Genomic DNA, 21,561 nt, shown 5'->3' on the forward strand with positions numbered 1-21,561 from the left:
CCATCTCCTTCTTCTCTACAAGATTCACCAATGGACAACCCTCTGTTCTTGCATCACGCAGAAAATCCAACTCTAGTTCTTGTTACACAGCCTTTAACAGGTGGAGAGAACTACTCAGCTTGGGCTTGTGTTGTGAGAAAAGCTTTGCTCACCAAGAACAAACTAGGGTTCATTGATGGGACTTTGACTCTTTCATCATAATTGGTGTCTACTCCTTCGAATGTGCAAGCTTGGATCAAATGTGACAACATGCTTGGTACATGGCTCACCAATTCAATCTCACCAAAGCTCCAAGTAAGCATCATCTATGAAGACACTGGCTTGGAAATTTGGAATGACTTGAAGAATCATTTTGCTTAGACTAATGGGCCTAGAGTCTTCAATTTTCAAAAGCAAATCACAGAACTTCATCAAGGTGAGATGTCCATTACTCTTTACACAGTTGAAGGTGTTTTAGGATCAATTGTATAACCTTAGCCCTTTTCCTACNAAAAAAAAAAAAAAAAAAAAACTCAAATTTGCTTGGGACAATATTGTTTTCAATCTCTCTCTACTTATATCTGCTTTGCCGAAATTGCCAATTGAACTCTGTACATGATCCCTAAGATTGGGGTTTTGGGGTTTAGTTAAAAGAGATCAAACCAAGTTAAGGAGAGAGGAAGTGAGAGGGGGAATAAGAAGAGAAGCCACTGCCGGTGGTGGCAGTAGCATGCAGCGGCAAGAGAATCATTAGCCATAGAGGTTTGAACGAGTTGCTAAATTGTTGAGTTTCTTTAGATCTAGAATTGAGTTGTTGAGTTTTTTTGTGTTCATGTTCTTCTTTTGGGTTCATTCCATGTCTAATTTTTTGGGTTCATGTTTTTCTATTAGGTTCAAGGAATCTTACATGGTACTTGAGTTTTATTAATTTGAGTAACACATTGTAAACTTGAGTTCCGCGTGGCATTTTTTAATTAAAATAATCCATGTTAGCAGCATTTTTAATGGAACTCGAGTTTTTGAAACTCAAGTCCCATGTCAAAATCGAATTTCACAAACTCAAGTTTCAAAAAGTGATAAATTGCTGAGTATTTCTCAAATAATGGTAAAATAGTAATAATTTTGGCAAACATTGATATTTGGCCATTTTGGCCCTATTTAGGAGGAAACTTGGAGCTCACACGTAGACATTAAAATAGGGGTAATACTAAATTGGGAGCTCACACGTATAAGCATAAAATTCTTCTAGCACACACAAAATTAAATAGCCTTAGCTAGCATTTTCAAAGTCCAAACCCCTAGCGTAGACTTTACATTCACATAAGTATCATATGAGCCTCGTTTTTCTAACTTACATGCATTGGCATAGCAAATGGGAAACTCATGGGCATGTTTCACTCCCAAGGAGGTAACCTTCACAAAAAAACCCTCGAAACGTTTGCCAAACTCTTCTTCAACCAAAAGGACTAAGAAAAAGGATGAGGAGCTTGAGTTTGATGATGCTCTCATTCACCAACAGGCTCTTTCTGCAGCTTTCCTCTTCCACCAGCATCAGCTGAACGGTTCTCTACCCGTTAACCTTAACAGGTCCACTTCTGTGGTGTACCCATCTACAGCTGCTACTAAAAAGCTTCCAAAGAGTTCAAGTTCTAGGCAGAGGTCACGTACTGATCATTCTCTCATTCAGCCTCTTCAGCTTGTTAACAAGGTTTGACTTTGTTTCTTTTTGGTTTTTAGTGATTCTTGAGTTCATTTGCTGGAGAATATGTGTTTATAATGCTTGTTTTGAGCTATTCAAAGTTGATTCATGACTGGAAAAATGAGAATTCTATGGTTTTTGGATGATTAATTGTGTCATAGTTTTATACTTCTTTTACTAAAAAACATAGTATTCCCAAGTGAAAACTGATTTCGTATAGTCTGGATTTTCATCAATATAGTTTTATTTCTTCTTGTTCTTCTTCCTCCTCTTTTTTGTGAATTGAACTATTATCAAATTTTGTTTCTTTTTTTTTTTTTTTTTTTTTTTTTTTTTTTTTTACAATTAAATGTAAAGCTAGTGGATGATAATTGATAAACCACCACCTAGCTATTATGAACTGGTAAATGTAAGTATTTAACTATTTTTTTCTAATATGCTAATACTTATATAGAGTTTCTTACCGTACAGTATATAAGTTTCTCTTTAAAACATATAGTTGCTTTGAATTTAATTTTCCTTGGAGAAGATAACATTGTTTATGATTATTTGATTAATACAACAACATGCTTGAAATGAATTGAGAAACCTAATATACTACATGGACTTGAAGAGTTGAATCTTAATTTTATCATTTTTAACTTTTTATGACGTGAGATAGAGTGTAAATGAGCATTTAACCATTATTCTAGTAGGATAAGACTTATATCCCATGCTCTGGATGAAATATCGGGCTGACATATGGTATTTTTAAGATATATGTTGAGCCCATTTTGCATCTAGGTACATAGAATATTGGACGCAAGCCAAACCCCTTCCTACAAAGGATAGGAATTTGAGTTTTTTTTTTTTTTTTTTGGGTTGTATTTTTCCACACTCAATCTTTTAATGAGTTGGTCAATCTGTACAATAGCACACGGACCAGTTCAAAGAGCGACCTGTCTTCGTAAAATATATTGGAAAGATTTTGTTTTAGCCGTAAATAAAGATATCTTATTCTAAAGGATTAATATATACTATAATATTAGACTTTTTTTATGAGGGTTTAAGCAAAGAGTTCTCATTTGTCATAGGACAAAACATTGCGTCATGGGCTTGTTAGATTTCAACTCGAACCATAAAATTCAGTGGGTTTGGTCAAACATCAAACGTTCACAAAAGTTTTTCATAAATGATGGCTGGAAACATCCATGGATTCCATTGTTGTGGCCTAACTTGTATGTTGAAGAGTCGCAACTAGTTGGTGACCTCGACAATTCGAAGACCCAAGAGGGGAAATGTCATGTCCAATATCTTTGTTGTGCTTTAGCCTCAAGTTACATGACCTTCTTCCCACATTGAAGGAAGCTACTTTCTTCTGACTCTGGCCATATGGGACAAGTCTACCTATATTACGGATTGAAATCCAATGCAGTTCACCCCCTCCCTCTCACAAATTTTTTTTTTTTACTAATTTTACTTTTTTACCTTCACTTCTTTACTTTTTTTATATTTTTTATTAAGCTGTAATTTTTTCCTGGCAACATTTTTTTGTTGCTTACCTATTACTTTTTACCATCAAAGAATTACCTTTTCAGCAATTTGAATGCTTTTGACATAAAAAATGAATCCGTAATGAGACTAAAAGACAGTACTTAGAAAGTATGCAATTGAATGTAGGCTAGTTTGGTGTGGATGCATTTTGCTTGAGTTTGTGGAAATTTGATATTATCTATTTCTTATAATTGCCTATCATACATGCGTTAATTACAACTATCATTAGTTTCTTAACTCAAAATGCTGTTCAGATACTAGCATACAGTCACTTTGATTTTGTTTTTTTTTTACAGCACTGTTCATTAGGAGATGGAAAGAATGATGGTTATATATATATATATATATATGTCATCCAATAAAAGTATATTCTTCCAATTATGTATATCATCCGCCATCTTATTTTGTTAGTTTCCATTCCTTAGGATCTAAATGTTGATGGCCTGGAAACCATACATTTTGTTCTTGTTCACGGAGGTGGCTTTGGTGCTTGGTGTTGGTATAAAACAATCACACTATTGGAAGAAAGTGGATATAGAGTTGATGCAGTTGACTTAGCAGGTTCTGGAATTCATGCATTTGATACAAACAGCATTACGAGCCTTGCACAGTACGTAAAGCCACTTACTGATATCCTAGAGAAACTTGGAGATGGAGAAAAGGTTTTCTGCTCTCTCTCTCTTTGAATCAATGTTAGAATAATAATGTGAAATTACAGTGCACTATTTTTTGACATTCATATATGCTTATAAGGTATTTAAACAAATAATTGAAACTAAATTCCGCATTGGCATATGTTGATCAACAATATGCCAATTTTAACATCTTTATGACATTTTTATCCATATCAGTAGCAGTAATGTTGCTAAATTTTTCCATTTAGATATACTAGAGCTAAAAATTTTCTTTTTAATGCAGGTGATTTTGGTGGGACATGATTTTGGTGGTGCTTGTATTTCATATGTAATGGAGTTGTTCCCATCTAAAATCTCAAAAGCAATTTTTATAGCTGCAGCAATGTTGAGTAGTGAGCAGAGTTTCCTTGATATGTTTTCCCAACAGGTTGTTCTTCACTCTATAATTTCTTGGACTCAAAAAGCGGGAAAGAAAAGGGAGAATAATATTGAACTCATGCACCTTTGGTTTCATTCATAATTCATAACTGTAACAAGGGGAACCTCGTTTTATTTTCCAAGTGACTTCAAGGTTTTACCTTTTTCCTATGTAGTGAGATATATGCCTCCTTAATCTGTAAAATGATCATCTTCATTTGAAATGGATCCATTTCATAGTTCAGATTAAAAATTAAAAATTTAATCGTGTATCTAGAGTCACACCACTTAAAATTTTAAATTACATAGCACTCTATACACTATTAGATCCAAGAAATAAAATCTTAAAGGCGGAATGTACTTCCTCCATTTCCAGTGAAATGGAGAGGATATACTTTACTTTAAGGTTACGTTTGGTACACTGTATGAGAATTACAACAGGAATTGTAATCTTTATTACTAGAAATAAAATATGTTGTAATGTAATAACTAAACCTATTTATTAGTTTGGTTGTGAGTTATACCATTAGAATGAAACTTAAGATTTATTTTAGAAAATATCTTACTCATACAATTATATCTCCTTAAAAATTATTATTTTTAAATTTAAGAGAGATATATGTTATTTTTTATGATTTTTTATTTTTATAATAGTTAGTTGCATATGGAAAGTTTTTTTATTTGGAAATATATTAAGTTTTGAAATTATTACTGTGGGGCCCATGGGCCTGATGGCCTCGGCCCATCATGTAGCAGGCCCGAGGCCCAGGCCGAGGAGTACAGGCTATTCAGGGCCAAGGTGAGGGAAAGCCTTTTTTCCCAATCCACACCGAGGACCACCTTATCCTCGGCCTGACGAAGGTGATTTTGGGGAGAGACTAACCCCAAAGTAAGCTGTCATTCTCACATTTAATGCATTCAACTAACTCCCCCTGGCCGCATTAATGGGGAGGTAACCCCTTGGCAGGATAACGTTGATCAGAGTGAACCACTTGAGTACCGATAAGGCCTCTGATGGGACGGACGGCCAGAAAAGAAAGCAAATAGATGATCAACAGATGGAAGGAAGGGATAGGAAGATGAAAATTTTTTTTTTTTTTTTTTTTTTTTTTTTTTTTTTTTTTTTTTTTTTTTTGGGGTGAGATTTGAAGATTTGTTCATTATCAAAAAGTGAAGAAGATGAAGCTGAAGATGGAGTAAAAGTGATGAAGATTTATTCATGATGATTTTTTTTTTTTTGGGAAAAATCTATCCTTTTAATGAGAATAACTTTAGCCGAAAGTTGATGCGGATTGCTGGATAAGTTCTTGGTTAATTTCTACAAAAAGATAATTTCAATTAGCAATGAATTATTCATTGAAATGAATTGGAAGTACTTACCCAATGCCCCTAGTTTGGGGCATATTCCATTCTTAGATTAAAGTTGAATTTATTTGATGTTGTGACCATTAGGGAACATGAAAGAAGATCATGGTCCCCCATCCTTGGTTCCTGCAAAAAGTCTTTCTTTCTTTAGCTTGTTAGAAACCAATTATTGTGAAAACATTTTTTTGCTAATGTCCTTAGTGTGGACATGCTTGCAAACAAATGGATTAATGCCTTAAATGAAAACATACTTCCATGTAAGAAGAACATATTTGCACATAATATAAATAGGTCAATGCTCCAAGTTTAAACATGCTTAATGCAAACAAATGGGTTTAACCTAACATGCACCCAAACAATTTTGTCACATTGTTTTGACTTTGTTCTCCAAGGTTGTTTGGGTGATTGGGACCGGGCCTCTACAAGACTGCCTACGTACCTCTCTTATAGAGGATCAAGTCAAGACGTAGTTCAAGAGAACTAGATTTTGAAAAAGAATGATTTTGTGTGTGTGTGTGTGGAAATGAGATTTCTCTTTCTTTCTTCTGCTCTCCCTCTTTTTTATTATTATTTTTTATTTCATTTATTATGAACAAGAGGTGATCCTTTGAACAACCATTTTGGCAAATCAAAGAGTTTAAGAATCAAACAAATCTCTTTGATTAGGAAGGATCAAGATCATTAAACTCATGTAATCAAATTTGCTTCATCCTTTTGAACATCGTCAGATTAAGTCTCCAAAGGAAATCAAGAAATGAAATGTGATAATATTTATGAATCACATTGTTGGATGCAAACAAGGAGAGTGCTCTAGGTTTGAAAGTTCTTTTGAGTCATTTTGAGGATTTGAGAATTTGAGAAATTTTGTCCTCTGACATATTATCCTATAGGGTTTGACAATTTTAAGCATTTTTCCTTTTTAATTCAAGAGAAAAATATTATTAGAGTTTAATATGTGTCTACAATTAGCAAGACTTCAAGAAGGTCTTATTCATGAGTTATAATGTAGGTCGAGTTTAGGTTATGAAATAAATGATATAAAAAGGCTCAAAATTCCCTACGTTGTTCTCCCAAGTATGCATTACTCAAAAATCAAGTATTGGAGGTGTTTTCTCATTTTTTCGTTGTCGTCTTCTCACTAGTCTTCATTTGTCACTTATATCAACATTTGTTTTTATGCTCATTCATCTTGAATCATACCTCTAGACTTTCATCTTGCAAAATTCTTCTCTTTTTAGGTTGCATCCTCAGGTTTCCAACTTGGTAGGATTTTCCAATTTTTTCTTTTCTTCTTCTTTTTTTCTTTGACCCTAACTTTTGCCTAGACCACCCCTTTTGGTTTTTAGCCTAGCCGGCCTTTTTTTTTTTGTCTTTCATCTCTTGATTAAATGAACTTTTGGGGACATTTTGCCCTCCTTGTTTTTCTCAGCTTAATGATTTTTGGTCATTTTAAGGCACTCTCTAGACTTCTTTCTTGCCTCGATGCACTTGCACCTTTTTATGCTTGATGAATCTTTCCTTTTTTGATGAAATCTCTTTTAGATGAATCTTGTATTTCTCTTGGCATGATGAATTTTAGGCTCTTCAAACTTGATGCACACTTTTTTTTTCTCTTACATTGATGGAATTTCATTTCTTTTTCCAAGATTGAGTGAAACCTCATTTTTCTTTAATGATCTCTTATCTTTAGCTTAATGAATTCTTTACTTGTCTTTCATGTCTTCTAGGAGAGCTTTATCAATTAGTTTGAAAGCTACAAGGTTGAGTCCTCCTCAACATGAGATTTAAGTATTCATAACTTGATTTTTCCCACCCCAAGGTTTAGATTTTAGTGGGTTTATGCGAAAAAGAGGCTTAGTGTTTAAAGGCTCAAATGGGCTTGCAATGGATAATGAATGTTCTAGGTATTAGGGAAAAATCTTGTTTAACCAAAGATGGCCTCCTATCCCTAGTAATGCTTGCTTGTAAGCACAATGACTTAAGTTCTTTTAATAAATTCATCATAAAAGAAAAAGTATGAATGCTCTAATGTTGTGAAACAAAAGATCTTTGAAAATTGGATCAAGTGTATGGATTCTTGGGATTTTCTGATGGATGGATTCTTTTTGATTGCCTTTTAAGACCATTTCTTCTTATATTCTAAGTCAAGTAGCAAAAGTTTTTACATAGATCAAATGAATTAATCATTCCTTGGTACAGGTTGATTGCTCAAGCCTTTAAACATCAAGATTTAGAAAATGTTTTGTCCAAGGGATCCTTATGTACCATTTTGAAAAGAAGACTTTTTACTTTTTCTTTTTTAATCTTGAAATCCTTGAAACAAAGAAAAAAAAAAAAATTGGGCCATTTTGTAAAAGTCGTTAGGAAATTCAATGCCCCTAGTTCAAAGAATTTTTTTTAAATGACTCAAGGCCCAATGCTCCTAGTCCAAACACTTTCTCATTTGATTTTTTTTTTTTTTTTTTGGAATTTTTAAAAATTTATACATGAACAAAGTACTTCAAATGCTACATGGATTTTTAGAATTCAAAGAAACATAGAAACATGGAATAAACAAAAAAACTTTAAGCTTAACCATGATGTTGCAAACCAAAGGTGGAGTGAGGCAAAGTTGGGCCACTTGCTTCTTCTTGGTCCATTTAGGATGCTTGAGATTGGGTATGCTTGAACCTTGATTATGATGAAATGGCTTGGGCTTGCACTTGGAAGGCTTGAACCTTGATTATGATCTTTTGGTATTTGCTTGAAATGGTTTGTTCTTACACTTGGAAGGTATGCATCTTGTGAGCTTTTGGCATTCGATGTTGATCATGCATATACACCTTAGATGGGCTCAAGTGTTAGGCTTAGACTCATTCAAGAAACAAATTTGGGTTTCCAAACCAATTAGAGTTCAAACACAGGCTTTTAGGCTTAAGTTCATTTACAACGTACAAGGTTCAAACAATGATGATGGGCTCAAGCATTTGGACTTGAGTCATCATGGTTCAAACAACGTCCATACACATGTCTAATGCAATGCAATTTACATGGACTGACCTATAGGTAGGTTCTATGGGTCATTACAACATGGGTAGAAGGTGGGTTAAAGGTCCTCACAAGTTAGGATGTCGTACCTCCCAACTTGTGACGCCAAGAGCGCCGCGTTGGTCCGAACAGTACAGTTTGTCCTTATGAACCACCATGGCATAACCATGATGCATGACATGCAAAATAATGACATATTAGACATATTATATACAAAAAAAAAAAAAAAAAAATCATTAAACAAACAATGACATGGTTGGCTACCATAACCTAATTGAAGCTTAGCCCTCAATATCCCCAGCAGAGTCGCCACTTTGAGAGACCGCGCCCCCGACCCCTTTTTATGAAATATTGGGCCAAACCCATGTGAATGGGTGAAGTCGTGTTATTGTCTCTCAAAATAGAGATTGAACTAGTTATATTTTCCCCTTTAGATTAAGGGTTTTACAATAGAGTTATCACTTATTTAATTATTAGAATAAATAAGAAAACCAAAATTGAAAAATTCCTCATTTTATTAATTTGAAATTGAATTTACATTGATCATAGGAAAATTACATAGCTTTAGTCCTAGATACAATCTAAGATAGAGTGCATGCCTTTGTTCCCTAGTTACAACCTAGAAATTGAAAATTATATGGATAAGCATTTGATCTAAGCTCAGAGGTTATGTTACAAGATGGGAAGGTGTTAGACACCTACCTTGCCTGGTGAAACCGGTCTTCTAGACTATGGTGACCAACATTCCAATAAATTGCACACATGTATCTATTTTAATTATTTTGTTCAAGTAATGAGCAATAATTAAAGCAACTTTGGAGTAATATTGTATAATAAAAATTGATAAAAGTATTGTAGGGACAAGGGCCCAAAATTGTATATTGGGCCTTGGGCTTTGTTTGAGGAGGTTGACTAGTCTAAGGATCTATAAACAATAGTGAGAATGTCAAGTTTAGAGTTACATGAGTGAGATGCAAACGGAGAGAATGAGAAACGTAGTTTGAGGAGGCTCACCTCCTAGGATGAGCATGGATCAAATATATGTCCTATCGTTCAAGGTGACCTTCCCAGATGTTCTACTAACAGGGACGTGTATTGTGAACGCACAAGAGGGATGGAAGCTTAGAAATATCTAAGGAAAATTTACTGCCATCGCATTAAATGTTTTGCAATTAACTTTTTGGCCCCATTTATGTGGAGAAGACCTTTGAACAGTGCTGCCTTGGCTATCCCAACTCACAGAGAGTTAGAGAGGGTGTCTGATGGGACAAGCATTTAAGTAGTGGCATGGATGATCAACAAATGGAGGGTCAAGATCATTAAGAGGGAGATATATAATGTAAGAGACCCCTAGAAGGAAGGGAGATCGGAAAATCAAGAAAGAAACACTGTGGCAATCAAGAACCAAACTCGCAACCGTACTTATGAAGAATATATATAAGAATAGTCTCTTCGGACTTTGCCGAGGACTTTTTTCTTTAGTTTGAACTTGTTTATTTTCACTCTTTTGTCATCAAGATCTACCTAATTCGTTGTTTGGTTAACTAAAGCCCAGTTTTCTAACCCATTCTCTACAAATTCATTGTTTTGGGCTTTTTGGGCCTAAGTCCATTCGCATCTTGGGCTAGGAATTCAAATCTGGTCCTTACAAGCATATTAATTCATTCTATATTATTGATTTTTATTATGTGATGTAGTAAAAATATTTGTTACCTATTTACAACCTCTAGTGTGTGAAACGTTTGAGCTCGGGTGCTGTGAAATGAAGGTGAAAGAACCTCTGGTGTGTGACTGAATTTTAACCTATTATCGACCCAAGGTTAGTGAAGTCGCCACCTTTTTTTGGATTTGAAATTTGGGTTTGAAATTTGGGTTGTGTTTGGTTGCAAAGAAAGTGTATAATAATTAAGCACTTAAACATATAGTTAACAATAAAGTTGGGCTGGAATATTACATAAACTCTAAGTTTTCCCAATGGAATCGCCAGTCTGTCGATGCATTGCAGCGGTCGACCACCCATTATGGTGATGCTCAGGCCTAATTTTCAAAACGCTTGAGCTCAGGTGCTGTGAAATGAAGGTGAAAGAACCTCAGGTGTGTGACTGAATTTTAACCTATTATTGATCAAAGGTTAGTGAAGTCACCACCTTTTTTTGGGTTTGAAATATGGGTTGTGTTTCATTGCAAAGAAATTGTAAGAAAGTCTAGAGAATTTTTTTTAGCTCACACCCTTCAATTATTTTATTTTATTTTTTAGATGTGATTTTTTTTAATTTGTGGCTTTTTTTTTAATAATAATTAAATGTATTTTTATGGTTTTACTAGCCATGTATTCTGTCAGCTATGTAAGCCGTTTGCCAATTAGGCAATTCTGTTAGTAAGTTAATAGTAGAGACCAAATTGACTGCATGTTAAAAATAACAGAGACTAAATTAACTACTACCAAAATGTAGAAACCAAATTGATTGCGGCCCTAAAATGTAGAGACAAAAATGGTTTTTTTGTCTATATTTTATTAGATTTTGTATATAATTAGGTTTCTTACGGACTAGCCTAGAAAAAATTATTAGTAAGAGGTATATGCTTTTATTATTATACGGTAATGGAAAGGAATCATGATGGAAAGAGTAGCGAAAAATCTCTCGAAAAGCAAATCCAATCTAGTACTATATTATTCTATATAGATAAATGTCAAGATATTTATTAAAAAAAAAAAATTTAAGAATAACAGATTTTCTCATATCACAAAGGCACAAGAAAGAGCTCCACAAGACAAGACACAAATACAACAAACATGACCTCCCTTATTAAATTTTATCAAAATGAAGAAAAAAAAAAATCGAAAAACGTTTTTATAACAATTTCTTGAGGCCACTTTTATTTACTCACATACAACTCACAAGCTCTTTTTCATTTAATTAAACTTGCTAGATACGCACCGACGCTAGCAATGGCCTTTAAGTGCCTAGTAGATTTGGCAAGGGGATTGGTCATGCCATAATGCACGAACACGTAATCGCAAACCTCGTAGTTAAGCTGGGTGGAATTGATGAAGGTTCTCAGGACTTCGTAGTTACCGGACGCCAAGCCACCCAAGGCGCCTTGGATGCTGGGAATGGCTTTGTAAAATTCTTTTATGCATGTATCAATTGCGAGGGACTTGGGTTGCATTTGAGCCACCCGCGTTGCGACTCTGGTCTCGTAAATCAATTTGTGACAGGCTGCAACCGAGGCATCACGAGGGTTAGTCCGAGTATAAACAATTGAATAACAGACTTGCCGATTAGGAGAATTGTCGCATAGGCCAGCGCCATGAGCGTGGCCAGTGAAGAGGATGACGGCCGTTGCTAAAAAGACATAAGAGAAAAAGGTGTAGTCCTTGAGAACCATGGTTTTTGTTAGATTTAATAACTACAAGGCTTTCTCTATTGTTGGGGTCCAGTGATAGATGACTTATGATATGGCTGAGAAGCGATTTATACAATTTTTAGAAGGCTATTTATAGAAGAGAAATGCCATGTCAATATTTTCTACAGCCAAGTATTTGTTATGTATTCATTTAACTTTCCTTATAAAATAACCAATGTTAAAAAAGAAAGAAAAAAAGAATAATCAACCACATGGCAAGTTTTGATTAGTGGAACACAAAAATTGCCACAGAGAATTTTTGTTCCACTTATAACATGCACCCAACTAGATTACATGAAGAAAATAACAAAAATTGAAAATATATAGGACAATACAAAAATATTAAATTGTAACATCTACATCTTCTTGGTTTAGGAGTTTAAACCACTTAGAGGAAGCATAAAATCCCCTGTCCCCGCACGAGCTTATTTCCTTCTCTTATTAGAAAGTTTATGATAACTGCTTAAGCTTTTTTTTGTTATCTTAGTTTTGATAGGTGATATTGCATCAATTTTATATTTAATTAGAGTTTAAAAGATTTCTCTGAAATAATCTTATTATGTGAATTTTTCTCTTGTAGGATATTAAAACTAGTCAGCTAATCATGCAGCCAAAAGAATCCAAGGGTCAAGATCAATAGGGGCTTGGTTTTTGAAGAATTAAATAAGTAACAAGCTTATAAGAATAAAAAAGGGTACAATTGTAGACACCTTATTTTGTACATGGTTAACAAACTTTAATCCCCAGTCCCAATGATGAGCTTGACATATTTACAAAAGGTAGTTGAAGTTATTTTGATCGTTTGGAAGTAATTACAATTCAAAGGTGTTCAAATCACTTTGAAAACAATGCTAAAAAATGACATTTACTCACTGTTTTAACATATTAGAGGACCTTTTGTTAGGATTGGGATTTGGAACACAATGAGTGGAGGTCGACATATAAGTCGAGTGGGTTTGTGTGCCTAACACTTTCTCATCCTCATACCTAAACTCTAGATGCATGCTCTGATAAAGATTAATCCTTCCACAAGGGCATTGCATTTATGGTTTCTAGACCTAATCTAGGTGACGACTCCATTTACACCCCCTGCCATAGTCCATCCTAGACCAAGGCATACTTCCCACGAGGAGAACTAAAACTTGTCACAGGCACTTGCACCTATAATGGCGACTCCATTAGGCAGGGAGAAGTTTGCCTCCTATGTGTTCCCTTTCCTAATCCTAACAAAGGCTTTTTTAATATGGATTTGCATAAATTTTGACTTAGTTCTTTGTCCCATTGCCATGGTTAGTGATGAGTGGGAAAGTTGAGGCTCCATCTAGGACCAAGACTTTTCTAAGTTCATCCCGCCCACTCCCAATCTATACCATTGCCTATGATGGGCCTTGAGTACATTAATGGTTTGCCTCGAATCCATTACAATCCATGTAGGCCCAAGGTTGAAATAATGGTCCACCTAGTTGTGAGTAGCCTATTGATCTATCCATTTAGCTTTAAGAAGCTTACCCACACATAGTGTAACCCTAGATCCAATTCATAGGGAAGCTCAACTGCATGTGTTTGATCTTTTTTTGTTTAACCTAAAAGAAAATTTTCAAAAAGAAAAAAATTCAACAAAAGAAATAAATTTTTTGTAAAGAAGAAAAGATTTCAAAAAAAAAAAAAAAAATCTTGGGTAAATAGCTATTTTTTTAGAAGAGCAATTTTCGGGGGAAAAAAAAAAATCTTTTAAAAAGAAAAAGAATTCAAGAAAATAAATTTTTTTTAAGAATGATAAGCTATGCACTGAGTTTATAAAATCTGAAAAGGTTTTACATCTTCGTAGAAAAGAGTTTAATGAGGTAAAAACTAATCTAGGTAGCATGATGCATATTTGATCAAAGTTAACCAACCACAATAAATAACACGATCATGTGCATGAATATGCTATTGTTTTCTTTGTGTAGTTGTAAAATTTATAAATAGTGATACATCTGGCATCTTCCAATCTTTATAGTACATGTATTTCATGTGCTTGTTAGTACAAATGAGCATGTATGAATTTAAGTTTACAAATTTGTAAAGTAACTAAATATGAAGTTTAAAGGAAAATGAAGAAAGTTGTTGACAATATTTATTTGTAATTTTAATTCTATGTACGAATATTACTAAATACTAAATGAAGTACTACTTATGAAATAGATAGATTTAATAGTTTTGAAAGATAAACATTGCAGTAGAACTCACTCAGTACCATAATAGGGCATACTCTTTTACTTCAAAGTACAACAAATAGCTCTAATAAAAGTGGGACTGCACTCCAATTGGTACACATTTACTTAAGATTGATCCTTGTCCTAACAAATTGATGGCAAGTCAAATGCTATGAATTTCTGGGGGCTGTTGGGGTCTTTTGGTGCATGGTCACATCTCAATCACTAAAAGGTTGGCCTTATTGGATCCTGGTTTAGTTTTGAGACTGATTTTGACTTGGTTTGACACTTAAAAGTCTACTTCCATGGTTTATGTTATTTTTCTACACACTGCTGCTCTGTTACAGGAAGTGTGTTTATATACATGAATTCCTCAGACAAAATCCCAACATTCCTACTTAAAAGTCTACTTCCATGGTTTATGTTATTTTTCTACACACTGCTGCTCTGTTACAGGAAGTGTGTTTATATACATGAATTCCTCAGACAAAATCCCAACATTCCTACAATTACATTGATGAGTACATGCTAAATATGGTCCTTAAGAGTTAGATGACCATAGCACAATCGAAGGAGGAGATTTCAGTCAAGGGGGTTTCTGTAGTTGACTTCTAGTGATATTAGTGGAGATACTTTCCTTAACACACCCCTCAAGATGTAGTGTATGTTCATTACACCCAACTCGTGATTGGCCAAGTGATTTGGTGAATAAGTCAGCAGGTTATAACAATCAATCTCTATGTGCTTTGCGCACTAATGGAAGACAAGATTTGAGTCTATCAAGATTCTATATGGTAACCTTGTTCTTGCAAGATGTGATTAATCTGTAATGAGGTGTGCCAGAAGTTGTTTAAACCAAGTGATCTCATGATAAATAGTTACTACTGATCTATAGTCTGCCTTCGATGATGAACCTGAAACAATTGTTTACTTCTTGATCTTCCAAGAAATAAGTGACAGACCAAGGAATATGCAGTATCCAATGACCAATCAACAAGTGCCCCTACAAGAAATAGCCTTATTCTGTACTAAGGCTATTTCTGATTTACTTAACTTGATAACATGTATGTTTCTAGATTCTTTCCAAGTTCTTTGATGTGATTCTATCACTTAACCAAGTTAAGTTCTAATCCAAGATTGCCATTGAAAAGAATTTTGTGGAAACCAATCTTTTTCCTATCTTGACATGAATTTGGTGACTGAAAGTATTTAAGTACTTTAACTAGTCATCAGACCTTGTAAGATGTTAACATAAATTGAGTTCATCTATGGCATTCATATGCATGCGTGTGTGTTTATTAACTAGAATAGATTGCTTGTGGTTATCTGAGCTGGCTTTGCATTCATAATTAAATCTTGGAGCCAAAACTAATAGGTAAGATTACAAATTGGCAGGAGTGGCAGATCTACTTGCAGCCAAGAGTACTTCAGGGAAGGTTAATAGCATTCTCTGCAATTTTCTCACAGCCTGCAATTTTATCACATAAAGGAGTGTGAAAGTGTTTGCTTGGAACAACCTGTGCCCTGCCACACACAAAACACATACGCTTAAAAATTATTTACTCTGAAATTCTTTAAAAGGGTGTCATAATCAACTTCATAGGCAATGCAAATAACATTGTATAAAGAATAGAGAGATTCAATTTCCTTTGTGAGGGGCCAAACAGTTGAAATTCCAAATGAATAAGACTCTGCTGAAAGATTTAGAGACAAATCTCCCCAAAAACCCAAATTATAGGCGTGGAAGATCTTATTTACTTTTCTATTTAAGAAAAACCGCAAAACACAAGTTCTGAGGGAGGGATCTTGAAGACAAACTTATGCTTATGCAAAGGCCCAAAGAGGTCACCAAAAAAAAAGAAAAAAAGAAAATAAATAACTAAGCGAAGTTCAAGGACAATATCATTTGGTTGTTATAACTTTTCCACCCTCAAGAATGGAGCCAATATCATCAAGGACAAAGCCCTAACGATAAAAATGGTTGGGATATTAATACCGAGTTACTTCAGGAATCCTTCAATATGAGAGCAATAATCATACTCCTTGTGACAAAAACGTTATTCCCAACAAATCAGATGTGTGAATTTGGTTCCAAAATTTGCCAAATATTTAATAAAAAATCTCATAATCTCAACACTTTCGTCATCTGAAAAACAGACAAGACATAGTGTGACATAGTCATACTGGCCTTGTGTTATCAAAGAGCAAGATCCTGGCACCAGGACTTTAAACCCTGTATATACTCTCCATCATAAACCATATGATACAACCCAACACAATAAGATTTTGCTTGAGTAAAATCCACAAATGCTATTCTAAATAGGTCTTGGTCTTGGTCTTGGTCAAGATAGAGAAGTGAAATACTTGAGAGTGGAGATAGAATCTGGGTTTTCAGGTTTGAAAGAGTTCTTGAAGTAGAGAATGATGATTCCTTCTCTCTCTTGGGCCACTGGTGAAAGAAGAAGAAGAAGAAGAAGAAGAACTCCTACTACTAGAGGTTTTCAATTTGGGAGAGAAGAACGCGAGAAAGAAAAGACACTGTTGTTTGTTTTTCTGCATGTTTTTGCTTGTATACATTAACTGCTTATCCGGTAACTAGTTTTCATTAAAAATAAATAAATAGTCAAGATTAAGACATGTAAAATATAGGGTCAAGATTTCAAGGGTACCATCCCACTAAAGAAAATGGGTGAGGTTTGGATCCAGTGTTCAATTGCATTGGACGTTGAGATAATGACACGTGTCCATTTTTGGACATGTGTCACTATCTTAATGGGTAAACCTCACCCAAAAAAAATAGCAAGTGGCGTAGAATGATCATTATCTCTATATCTTTAAATAATAATAAAAGAATTCAAAAAGTTAGTTATGATTTCAAAAAATATCAAAAACACCCATAATCTAATTAGATAATCTTTATTCTTAAAAAATTAAAAATAGGGTTAAAATTGTAATTCAACAAAAGAAAAAAAAAATAGAAAACCTACCAGATAAACTTTTTTCCCTAAAAATTAGGACTCTCTGTTTGAATATATCTCACGCACGTTTAATAGATTTTTTCCTAAAAACTAATACATACTAAACCTAATAGTTTACTTATTTTCAAATCCTAAATTTTATTTTTATTTTTTTGAAATAAAGATAGAAATTTTATTTGTACGAGCCGAATAGTACTTACCTCAAAACCTACACATTAGTGAAGAGTCATTAAAAATGAAACATTATTTAATAAAGTCTTGTGAAGGCCTGTAAAACAATAGACCAGAAAATATCTAGTAAGTCTCGAAATAACAATAAGCAAAACATGGCCAAATAGAGAGAGAAATTGAAGTGAGAAATGTAGAAATAAAAAAATGAGATGAGAGAGAGAGAGAGAGAGAGAGAGAGAGGGCTGAGATTTGATCTGAGAATCAGCTTACCTCAAATCTATCTACTGTTGTTGTTGTTGTTTGTAGTGAAATCTGAAGCAAAGAGGTGGGTGAGAGGAGTTTCTTAACAATGATGATAATTGTGAAAAGAAGATTAACACAGAATTGAGAGAATTGGAGAACTTAAGAAGAAGCAATTTGAGTTTGAAAACCAACGTGAGTGTATTGGGAGTGTGGTCCTATTTTGTAGATAGTGTTTTATGTGGAAGTTAAAAAAGTATTTTTACCAAGTTTTGCCCCTACTTAAACATAGGTTGTAGGGGTATTTTAGAACAAAAAAAAAGGTCCAAACAAGGGAAGCCCCTTAAATAGTAGTGTAGATAAGGCAAATATAGTAGGTACAACACCATGGCCATCACAGCACAGGCGCATAAACTCCAAGCCTGCTGGAGAGAAATACATCCAAATAACAAATACATCAAATACCAGAACAACATACAACAAATTATAACAATATTCAAAAACATAATTAATGGTTCTCCATTGCTACACATAATCTTTGATACTCTTCCAAATAGCAAATTGCCCCTTCCAATATCACAGCACAAGTGTAGAATTTCAAAATTGCTGAATTTTTAGTTTCTTAAAAATTCATTCTTATATAATCTCATTAACAATAGATAAATTCAAATTGAAAAATTACATTAAACTCAAAATAATAGTAAAAAAAAAAAAGTCACATCGCACATGCGGAGTATGTGTGATGAGGCTAGTATTCAATTAAGGCATCTCCATCAATTTTTTTTAAATGTTGAAGTTAATTATCTAAATTTTTATTTTTATTTGTCAAAAATTTTAATTTATTTTTATTTTTTATTTTTTATTTTTTAATTTATTTTTAATTTATTATTAATATTTTTTTTAATAAAAAATTTGAAATGGTGTCTGTAAGGACTCAATCTGAATTGAGTGTTGGATTTTCAGCCCAACAAGCCCAAACAATACATTTATAGAGAGTGGGCTGACAGGCTTAGGTGCTGGCCGTTGATCACCATGCCCAAACTTATCTTTAAAAATGGCTAAGTATTTTCTTACAAATGAGGGAATGCTCCTCGGCCTGTGGCCGAGGAGGCCTTTTTTTCTCCCTCTTCCCTTTTTTCTTTACTAGCTCTTCTTTTATAGTTTTAATCTTCCTCTCTTTTGCTTCCATCTGTTGATTGTCTATTTGCCCTTTTCTCTGGTCGTCCATCCCATCAGAAGCTTTATCGATACTCAAGTGGCTCACTCTGACCAACGTTATCCTGCCAAGGGGTTACCTCTCCATTAATGCGGCCAGGGGGTTAGTTGAGTGCATTAAATGCGAGAGTGACAGCTTACCTTGGGTTAGCCACTCCCCGAAATCAATCTTGTCAGCCGAGGACAAGGTGTCCTCGGCGTGGATTCAAGAGAATAGGCTTCCCCCCTTTCTCCTCAGAAATAGCGTGCTTTCCTCGGCATGGGCCTTGGCCTGCTATATGAAGGACTGAGGTTATCAGGCCCACGGACCCCACAATAGCCCTCAAAACTCTGCTGCACGTTCCCTCGAACGGGGAGGAGGGTTTTGATACATGCGGATCCACTGGACGAATGGCCTCACTTTAGTTTATACTGATGCTGGCGGCCTCTTGACTGCCCGATGCGCATTTTTAGCGTTTCGAGAATTAATGGGTGCCCACATTAAATTTTTGACGGCACCACGTTCCCCACTTTAAACGGCATGATCTCCTGCCTTTATGAGAAAGCGGTTTTATTTGGGAAAATTAAGGGAGAGTATAAATACTTGTTTGACTTGCCTGGTTTCATCATTTTCGCGATTATCATTATTGACGCATATAGTTTGAACTTGGTTCGACTGGCACATTAGCTGAAGAGTATCGTCATACCTCTGTAAGTTTTCTTTTTCTAGTGACCCCAAATTTCCTTGACTTCACTCTTCTTTCTCTTTTTAGAGCTTTTAGTTATCTTTGGGGAATGGGTAAGTTTAAGGAGTTGGTTGAGTCCGAGGAAATGATGAACAAATTCATTGTTGACTATGGAATACCCGGTAATGTGAACTTGAAATACTGCGAAGAAGGAGAGTGGTACCTTAAGCGGAGAGAGGGTGAGGTCGTAATTCCAATAGTTGCTTTTGTAGAAGGAGGGATGAGAATCCCTATGAGGCCGGTGACCCTCAATTACCTCAGGCATTTCCGCCTGTCCCCCACTCAGTGTGCTGTGAATGTGTTTAGGATACTAGGGTGTGTAGATACCCTGAATGAGAAAATGGGGCTGAGACTGACTCACCATGATGTGAATTGGTGTTATAATCTTCATCACCTGAGGGGTAAGACGTATTACATGAAGACAAGGGACGATAGGGTTCGTCTTATCCAGTGTCTTCCTGACTCCAATAAGGGGTTGAACCAAGATTTCTCATAGTGTCGGGGAATGGCACGACGGCTTTCATTGCCCAACCGTAGAGGGGAAGCCAGGTAGGGCGTCCGAAGTACAAGATAATTTAGGTTTCAGTGCCTTTGCGTTTATACCTACATACTCAACTTGGTTGACTAATCATAATAATTTCACTTTTCTTTTCACAGATCCACACGCCTTTGCACGTCATTTCCACCTGGTCAACAAAGCGGATTTGGAGACCGTTCTCAGGTCGGAACTTTTCTCGAACGAATCGATAACCAAGTCAGAGCTGCTCATAAAATCCTCGGGTGTGACCCAGCTCAAACGTCATTCCTGTTTCGCAGCACGTAATTAGAGCTCGTGATCCTCGGCTTACACAGATTACCGTGGTGGAGAGCGGTTTCTCTTTACTGGGGGGTCTTACATACCTGAAGGTATCCCGCTATCAGGTCCCTCTTCGTCCCAGCAAGTAACGGTGGCCGAGAAAGGACCGCCTAAGAAAGCAAGGGAGGTGGTCGAATTGAGCTCCTCCGAGGACGAGTATAGTGTATTTGACTTAGCTGATCAGCCCGAGGATCCTCCGGTGACCTAGGGGATCCTCACTTATCCGAAGCCGATCTTCAGTCTCTAAGAGTTGGTACCCAAGCCGAGATGGGTTTAAAGAGGCAGCCCCAGACCAGTTCTTCTCGACCTACTCGAAGGTGGTTCCAAGAAAGATGTGCCAGGGGAGTTACAATCCCAGCCCCCAGCACCTCAGCCCAGGTTCCAACCGTGCAAACCAGGTCCATCATCCACCANTTTTTTTTTTAATAAAAAATTTGAAATTGTGTCTCTTAGTGTGCTACTGCTAATCTCCTGCCCTATCAAAATAGACGGCTCTAAAAAATTAGATATTAATTTATAATTTTTCTTTTTGGGAAAATTAATTTAAAAGTTGATCTCACTAAATAGGCAAATAGTTCTCAACTCTCTTTGTTTAAGGTCAATATTTGAATGTGCATGTGGAATTGAAATTTCCTTTCTTAATTGGCATGCCTTTGCCGGCTGAGACCTGAAAGTCCCAGAAAGGACAACAGTGAAAGACATGGCTAATGGCTTCTTTGTCTGTTAGCTTGACCTACAAGAAATTAAGAACATTGCAACCTTAAAGCCTTGATGATGGTCAAATTAAGAACTTGAATTTACCTACAGTAAGTTCTATCACGGATTAAAACAATCCGATACTAATAAGTTCTAATTAAATTTTTTGATCAGATTATACTTAGTTTTATGTTATGTGACTGAGCGAGCATGACGATTCTGAACAAAAGAAGATGATTATAGAAAAGAGCCAGCTTCTTTTTTTTTTTTTTTTTTTTTTTGTAGCATACTATTGTACTAAACAAACTAACTATTGTGGAACCAGCAATGATCAAAACTATATCTATTGCGTAAGAAAACATAAAAGTCAATTTTATTATATAACTAATTGTATATCTTATTTTAAAAAAACAGAAATAAGT

At 35.2% G+C, this 21,561-nt stretch overlaps 1 protein-coding gene across 1 annotated transcript; it reads left to right on the forward strand.

Moving 5' to 3' along the window:
• The first annotated feature begins 1,278 nt into the window (after positions 1-1,278).
• LOC112026405 (putative methylesterase 11, chloroplastic) lies at positions 1,279-4,716 on the forward strand. The gene is made up of 3 exons (XM_024059090.2): positions 1,279-1,687; positions 3,637-3,873; positions 4,130-4,716. Exons 1-3 carry the CDS (start codon positions 1,352-1,354, stop codon positions 4,364-4,366), a joined length of 810 nt encoding a protein of 269 aa, XP_023914858.2. The 5' UTR covers positions 1,279-1,351; the 3' UTR covers positions 4,367-4,716.
• Positions 4,717-21,561: the final 16,845 nt, after the last annotated feature.

Source organism: Quercus suber, unplaced genomic scaffold, assembly GCF_002906115.3.
Source record: "Quercus suber isolate HL8 unplaced genomic scaffold, Cork oak 2.0 scaffold_143, whole genome shotgun sequence".
In the NCBI taxonomy this organism is placed as follows: domain Eukaryota; kingdom Viridiplantae; phylum Streptophyta; class Magnoliopsida; order Fagales; family Fagaceae; genus Quercus; species Quercus suber.

Bases quoted from the DNA above. Each gene is read 5' to 3' on its own strand.
- LOC112026405 (XM_024059090.2), top strand. From the start codon at position 1,352: ATGGGAAACTCATGGGCATGTTTCACTCCCAAGGAGGTAACCTTCACA. The intron at 1,688-3,636 runs GTTTGACTTTGT...TCCATTCCTTAG, and splicing joins CTCTTCAGCTTGTTAACAAG to GATCTAAATGTTGATGGCCT. The intron at 3,874-4,129 runs GTTTTCTGCTCT...TTTTTAATGCAG, and splicing joins AACTTGGAGATGGAGAAAAG to GTGATTTTGGTGGGACATGA.